The sequence below is a fragment of the Sinocyclocheilus anshuiensis genome, unplaced genomic scaffold (genome assembly GCF_001515605.1).
Source record: "Sinocyclocheilus anshuiensis isolate Anshui unplaced genomic scaffold, SAMN03320099.WGS_v1.1 scaffold81, whole genome shotgun sequence".
Lineage (NCBI taxonomy): Eukaryota > Metazoa > Chordata > Actinopteri > Cypriniformes > Cyprinidae > Sinocyclocheilus > Sinocyclocheilus anshuiensis.
In genome coordinates, this window is record NW_015537945.1 from 91,782 (window position 1) to 100,209 (window position 8,428).

The 8,428-nt window shown below is 34.4% G+C and overlaps 1 protein-coding gene across 3 annotated transcripts in view; it reads left to right on the forward strand.

Moving 5' to 3' along the window:
• Nucleotides 1–8,428, forward strand: part of LOC107663836 (RNA-binding motif, single-stranded-interacting protein 1-like) — an 82,270-nt gene that overhangs the window by 47,869 nt on the left and 25,973 nt on the right. For all 3 annotated transcript variants that reach the window (XM_016454187.1, XM_016454195.1, XM_016454203.1), the window contains exons 3-4: nt 3,186–3,244; nt 7,901–7,992. In XM_016454187.1, the coding sequence (XP_016309673.1) occupies nt 3,186–3,244; nt 7,901–7,992 (151 nt within the window). The remainder of the gene's footprint in view (nt 1–3,185; nt 3,245–7,900; nt 7,993–8,428) is intronic.

Sequence of the window (8,428 nt, forward strand, 5' to 3'; positions counted from 1 at the left end):
TATATATGTGTGTGTGTGTGTATGTATATATACACTATTTTAGCTCAAAATATTTTTCTGATTAATGTATTTCCAAAATAATAATAATTTAAATCCATATGCTAATTCACATTCACAAAAAAAGCTTTTATATTTGCAAATTCGCAAGCTCATGAACTAATTAGTTTTCAGAAATACAGTTTGCAAATGCACAACCAAATTTACATTCATAATCTGTATGGCTTGACTTGACTTGAAAGTAAAATTCACAAATGCAAAACACAGTTCATAAATACGCGAGTGTGTTTGCACATTTCTGAATGTTTCTGCAATTTGGAAATTGATTTTATTGTGCTGTTTCCTAAAGACTGTGTCATTTGACTAGTTTCACAATCTGAATTGAGTTTTGAATCTGCATTTGCAAATTGTTGTGCGTGGATATATATTTAGTGAATGCATTACTTTTGAGACTATTTGAGCTCAATACTTAAAAAAAAAAAATCCTCATGCAGTGTTCGTGAATGACCTAAAATTAAATTTGTATTGTAAATCTGTATTGTTTATTTAACATACCAGTGCTGTTATGGTCACCAAATATTGTGCATTTCTTGTTAATCTCAACATGTGTTTATATGAAGACTGTATTCACAGAGCAGAACGGGCTGCTGATGTTTGCTTAAGCCGAGTAATGAAACACAGCCCTGAGCTCTTACTATGGAGATCAATACGCTTCTGGTGGAGGGAAACTAGAGCTCTCTAATGGGATCAAGTCTGGGGTTGAAATGGCAGGTGAAACACCAGTCACATTGTTCCTCCTCTCAGAAACTACATTCTATCCGTCTCTCGGCCTTTCCTCCACCGTCTGGCCGCTGCAATTCAATTGTAATAGATTTTCAGCGGAAGCTAATGGAGAGGCGGCCTATTAGGACGGGTTTTTCCTCCTGATGGCCTCGTCGTTTTCCGGTAAACCGGGCGATGAAGCACATAAAAAGGCCCATAAACGCTATTGTGCTTTCTCTCCGGACAACGAGATTAATGAATGACATTTGTCAACTTTTCATAACGTGTTCGCTCTGTTACAAAACCTAGTGAGCTGCCTACGTAAAAATATGCCTACTTTGGTTAATTTCCAATGCAGCATCACTTATATTCTTTGTTTAGAATGGATGAAAAATGTATTTATTCAGTATTTGTGTACAAACCCGATTCCAAAAAAGTTGGGACACTGTACAAATTGTGAATAAAAACAGAATGCAATGATGTGGAAGTTTCAAATTTCAATATTTTATTCAGAACATAGATGACATATCAAATGTTTAAACTGAGAAAATTTATCATTTTAAGGGAAAAATAAGTTGATTTTAAATTTCATACAATTTGTACAGTGTCCCAACTTTTTTGGAATCGGGTTTGTATGCTGTGTATTTTTGTGATTATAGAGCGCTACAGTCAGCTTCTGGAAGTAAAAATCCCATTCATTTTCTCCACTGGAGAATTGATTTTGAACAGTAACTTATAAATCATTACGACAGACATACCGTGAGCTACGAGGATGTTAATCGATGGTATATGCATTTGTTGAAGCCATCAGCCGCATTATTTCAGCTTATTTTTTAAAAGAATGGTGTTTAACATCAGAAAAAAACTACATTACCCATGATTCTACAGAGAAATCTTCATCGAAACAAGCAAAGCACGCAAAAAAGAACTTCTTAAATATTTTTGTGTATATGTGTGTTTGTGTTTATATTTGTCAAATAAACAAAATTTGACATCTTTACATCACTAGTTATATATTTAGCTGTTTTTGTTTCAGTTATGTCATTCACAGTGCTGCATGGGATTGTAGTTCTTTCCCCCACTAAAACTGTTAAGTACGGTCTTGCACCTTTGTCTTTCTCTCCGATTTTCAAGCACTTTTTTTGCTTCAGATCAAAGTATGTAATTTTGTAAATCTCCTCACAGCTGCTTGGTTTGGATCACGGCTTGTGAAACTCTTTAACAAACTCTTTTTTTAAATCCCAATGGGAAAAATGCTTGCCAAACCGAGACATTGAAAAAGTGGCTAAAAAGCATTGAATTACTTTCTCTTTCTGCCACTTAACGCCTTCAAGCTTTTGATTGAAGCACGGCTCATCTGCTGTAATTGGATTTCAAATCTCATGAAGTCTTTCCTATTTGGTTATTAATTGAAAGCACTTAATGACCCTTTTTTTCTCGTCATCGGTGGCTGTGGCTCGTGAGGTTGTGTTGGTGCCCGTGCTGTGAGGTCAAAGGTCATGTTTTCACTCACATGTGCCTTACAGCATTCCACTGCAGTTTTTATAACTTCCTCATAAATCAATCACATTTCCCCCAAGGACTCCTTTGCCCGCTCTGTTCTCCTCCAGAGACGACGCCTCTTGCAGTGCTCGTTTCTGTCTTAGAAGTGTACAGAATATACCAGAATACAACGACGCATGGTTAAAGATTCACTCCTTTTCAGTGTTTTAGGCAAAAAGTGTTAAAGAGATAGCTTGGTCACTTGCCCACTATCTTCTCGTTTCAAATATTGTTGCAGGTATTTTGTATGTTCACTTAGCAACTGTAATAAAGAAATGCATTCAAACTAGTGACATATTAAATATATTCACAATATATTTAGCAAATGTAAGCAGTTTTGTGAATGATTTAATTGTGCTGTTTCCATTCTTCAGTAATTGTATGCAAGTACATCAGTATTTTTTTTATTTGATATGCTATTATAGTGTCAATATAGCAGTAATAGTATATAATAATTTAATATAATATATAATATTATCATATATATTTGTTTTCATTTGAATTTGAAAGTTTTTGTATTTTTTTTGTTTTTGTATTTTTTTTTTAAGTAAGTCTATATAGTTTTGTTTTTTGTTTTTAATTAATTATTGTATTTATAATTATATATATATATTTATTTTTAGTTATTTTAGTACTTCAGCTTACAATAGACAAAACTGAGAAATGTTACCTTGGCAACTAGCTGAAATTTAAATGTATGTTTTTTTTGTTTTATTTTATTTCAGATAGCGTTTATTTTCTTTCAAGTCATTAAATTGTTTTTAATGGTTTTAGTTTTAGTTAGATAATAACCGTGGTACATATAGGTTAACATTTAAACTGAGCCATTTATATCTGTGTGTGTTTCAAAATTCTTAACCCATCTCTGTGTGTTCTTGTTATAGATATGGAAAAATCGTATCAACCAAGGCCATCTTAGACAAAGCCACAAACAGATGCAAAGGTATGTATGTGTATGTTCTGATTTCTGTGGCTCAGAATCTGTGCAGTTTAGAGTTTTGTGCTAAGATGAGATGTCATATTCCTCTGAGAGCTGCTTAATTCAGTAGATTCAGAATCATCACATTGTATGGATGTGCACATCAACTTTTAATTAAAACAGATCCTGAAAATGGTTCTTATGACTGAGATAATGAAAAACGCAGCTGATTTTGCAGTAAAGTGCCGAGTATAAATCCTGCTCATTTCTTCATGGAAAAACCCATTTTAAATGATAATAAAAAACATTGTATGTTATAAAAATAATGTGCCTGTTATCTGTACATGTCATTCCTTGTAGAAAAATACAAATAGATAAGTAAATAAAAATCATGTTTGCTTGCCAAATTTCTTAAATTTACTATAGGAAAAAAAACGAATTGGAAGAAATACTTTAGAACCAAGGCTGCTGAAAAACTGGACATTCAGTAGCATTTCAATATAGTGCACATTCAGGCTTTTATTCATTTTCATGAATCTCATCATTCATGAAACATGCAACCTCTATATGACATATTTTGCCAGCCATAAATGTATGGATCAGCTCATGGTGTATAGTCATGTATTAACATTGCATAGAAGTGATTTTTGACTTGGTTGCATCTTATACTGTGATTTCGACCAACCACAAAGTGTTTTTATCTGGTCCTCCGCTTGTGTATAGTGCTTTTCATCAGAGTCACGTCATGATTCACTACCGTTGAGCTGCAACCTTGACATTGTATATATGGGTAGATCTAAAAAATTCAGCCTTTTGATAATCTTCAATACATCTCAAAATGTATTTATTTCCTCTGAAATACCTTAAAAGTGTGATATATATCAGGAAAACCATAATTTCAACCAAGGTGTAGGTTTGAATTTGGCATTGGTGAAATAAGACAAAAAAAGTAGGGATGCACCGAAATGAAAATTCTTAGCCGAAGCCGAACAAAATGAAACACTGGGCCAAAGGCCGAATACTGAACACGGTTTTCTGCATTTTTCCCCCATGTAGACCTATTTTTTTCACCATTGCATAAATTAAATAGCCAAAATGTGCTTTTTACTGTTTTGTCCTGCTTTTCAAGTAAAAAATCAATTACAAAACAACAATTTAAAAATATTTACGTAACTGAACATTTTTTTAACATTCTAGCAGACATTATACCAACAAAGCACAATTTAACTTCAAATGAATAAGTTAGTAAAATAATATTTTTTGGCCATTTTTGAGGCTTGAATCAGGCATGTATTTTTTACTGTACAAATAAAGGCAGCCTTCACTCTTAAAAATAAAGGTGCTTCACGATGCCATAGAAGAACCTTTTTGTCTAAATGGTTCCATAAAGAACCTTTAACATCTGAAGAACCTTTCTGTTTCACAAAAGGTTCTTTGTGGCGAAAGAAGGTTCTTCAGATTATAAAAAGGTAAGAAATAGATGGTTCTTTAAAGAACTTTTGACTGAATGGTTCTTTGTGGAACCAAAAATGGTTCTTCTATGGCATCGCGAAGAACCTTTTGAAGCACCGTTATTTTTAAGAGTGTTGCTGAGCAGAAGAGAATTATTTTAAAACATTCTCTAAACAGTCTCTCGCTGTCGGTGCTTCATGCTTGTAATGATTTCTGCGTCTTTCTCTGATAGTTTGAAATACTTTCACACTGCCGACATGTTTGCTGCATTAGTGCGTGCCTATTATATACATATTATTCTGCCTTTTTGCTTATTCGGCTTATTCGAATAATTTCGGTTGCCGAACATTCAGTGCATCCCTACAAAAAAGTATGATATGGATACATACACATATTGTTTGATTTAGTAACTGTCAGAATTGTGAGATTTAAACTCAGAATTATGAGAATAGAAGTCAGAATTGTGGGAATGAAGGTCAAAATTTTGAGATAAAAAGTCAAAATGACCTTTTTTATGTTTTTATCATGTGGCAGAAACAGGCGTCCATATATTGCCAACAAAGGCATTGCAATATATTATATAAGTGCGTGCAAATACGAGTTTCTCATCTGTAAGCACACGCTGTCTTGACTGAGGCCTCTGGGGTTTGTTCCAGGCCGCTGTAGTCCAGGATCTGGCTCCGTTCCTGGTTTTGGCACCTCGGGGGCACGACTGCCTCGGAGATTGTGGCTTAGTCACAGCGCTGTGGATAATTTATGTGCTGAGTAATTTCAGTCGAGCCTGAGGAGGAGGGTGTTGATGGAGCGGCTTCAGTCCGGCACTCCTCAACCCTGCCGAATCTAAAGAAGCCAGATGGAAAATATTAACCCAGAGTATCACAGTGATGCACGAATGCAAATGATCTAAATGTGACTGAACGACCGACCCAACCCATAGTTTAACCAGCAGAGCCTGACTTTCACTTTCACATCAAACTGCTCAAGCTTATATAGTTACATGATTTTGCTGGAAATGTAAAAATAAGCTTTTTGTTTGATTAATGATTCTAGTTTAGACTAGTTTTACAGTTAGGTTGGTTAAGTCTGGTTAATAATAGTCAGAAAAGTGTCATTTTTGAACAGTTTATTGAACAAAATATATTAAAAGAAAGTTTGCATGTGCATTTGTCAAGTATCATATTTGATCCATTTGGCTTTTATGGCTCATATAGTATGATATAGTGAGAATATGGAGAAAAAAACAGCTCAGTTTTATTCAGAGGCCCAAACTGTCACTCTCCAATAATGTCTTAATAAGATGATATTTAAATGCTAAGTTTTATGATCAAAACATTTAATGCAATGCAATACAATGATGATTGAGAGATGAACAAATTAACGTTCCTCAAAAGACTCAAATTTGAACATGATTTTTCTAAAAAACAATGATGGGTAATCAAGTAAAAAATGACTTCAGTCCAGTAAGTGTTCATCTTGAAATATTACTAACAATATAAAAGTTATTCTTGCGTTTACTTGATAAAAATCAGTAAAGATTTCACAGCGAAAAGACACGTGAAGCACAAGCTGAAGGTGGGCATTTATGCAATTATATTAAAAGACCTTTTACTCGCTAAAAAAGCCTAAACTCTCAATCAGACGATGAAAGAAAGATTGTGTGCAATGTTTTTCAGCAAAGTTGATCATGCTGATCATTTAGAGGCCTTATAGGGTTAACTTTACATGGATCAGTTCAAAGTGTCCATTTCAGTGAATCAATTTAAAACTGGTTCAATTAATCACTCAACAGTGCTTACAGTAGACTCTCCATTTTTCTGTAAAAAAGGTGTAGGAATATGTTCTTAATTTCTCTGTGTTGGTATATTGGAAAATATAAATGTATTTTATATTTGGTTGAAATGTTGGTTCCTCTTTTTTATGAAACACTCTTTCATGTAGTTTCAGAGCAAATCCATATACAGTATATTAGCAAAAGACTATCGTTATTACTTGTGCGGATGGATCATAGCTGCGTGTAGTGAGTGTTTCTTTGTCACATATATTTGAGCTATTAGTCAGGATGTTGTGCGTTTGTGGTTTGACCTGTTGGCTGATTAAATATAGCGGCAGAGGAGTGTCAAGGGTGGAGCTAAACGTAAGGACTTGTCTTGGATCGGCTTCCTCGTGTCTGTTTAATTGTTCTCATTAGGGGAAGCAAACACTGATAGTGCAGCGCTTCTCTTGATATATGACTCACAGCACACTTACTGAGATAAGATGCTCTCTACATGCAGAGCTTTGCTTCCTCCTGCCCTGAAAGGGTCTTTACCCAATACACAGTTTGTATTTGCAACACGCTCACGGGAGGCTCTGTGTCTGCTGGTGATTTGTGTATCAAAAAACATCAGTGCACACATTAGATGGTGTCATTTAGGATCCTTTGAGTCTTGCATTTTTATTTTATACTAAATTGTGTGTTTTTCTGTAAATCACATCATTCCTTGTTACGAGAAGTTCCGTTGTTTACAGTAACTGAGTTTCAGTTTTCATTAACCCTTTCCAAAACATTTTGCATGGATGAATGTGATCTAAATCATTTTATGTTGGATGCAGCATTACACAAAAGTTTTACACAAAATACTCAGTTTATGGGTGTATTTGTCACATTATTAATTTATCCTACTCAAAAGTATCTTATAATGGAAGATAAAATAAATAGTACTTGAACTGTTAATGTAAGATCACTTGAGAGGGGACTAACTTTTAATTTCATTTCATTTTTAATTTCATTTCATTTCATTTAGTTTAGTTTAGTTTTGTTCCACTGAGAATAAAGGAAATTAAAGGAAAAAATATACAAAATAGAATATGTAATGAATATGTAAAGAATATGAATAATAATAATAATAATTATTATTATTATTATTATTATTAAATATATATTACATATTTATTGTTCCTAAAATGTGCTTTCTTTAGTTTATTTTTCTATTATTATTATTATTATTATTATTAAATATATATTACATATTTATTGTTCCTAAAATGTGCTTTCTTTAGTTTATTTTTCTATTATTATTATTATTATTATTATTATTATTATTTTAGGCTGAAATGGTACATGGGTGTTTTTAGTTTCACCCTGTTACTGTAGTACACCATGTTTGTTCAGGTCAAAACTGTGTGTTGCCCTTCTCGGTTTATGTGTGCTGTGTATTTAAGCTGATGTTGTGCTTGTCTTTCTCTCAGGCTATGGCTTTGTGGACTTTGACAGCCCTGCTGCTGCTCAGAAAGCCGTCAGCGCTCTGAAGACCAGCGGAGTTCAGGCTCAGATGGCAAAGGTAAGAACACACCTGTTCCTGCTGTCACCTGCAGCGAGATCCGTCTGACACGCTTCACTGGGTCATGTGATGTCAGCAGACTGTGACGTCAGAGGCAGATGCCTGAGAGTGTGAGGAGGACACACCTGTACAGGTGCAGCATCCAGACGAGCCGGCTGAATGACTGAAAGACAAACAGGATCCAGTCAGGAATCTGCCCAGATCACATTTCACCACTAAAATCAACAGCAAACAAATTATATTAGAAGTTATATCTTCAATTAAAGGGGTCATATGATGCGATTTCAAGTTTTCCTTTCTCATTGTTGCTGCTGCCGCCGCCGCCATGTTGTGAAGACGATGTATGTTTCGTTGCAAAACCGAAAATACTTTGTTTGGTCTTCCAAAAGAGGACACGACTAGAAATCAGTGGTTAAGTTGTATTTACAACACTGTT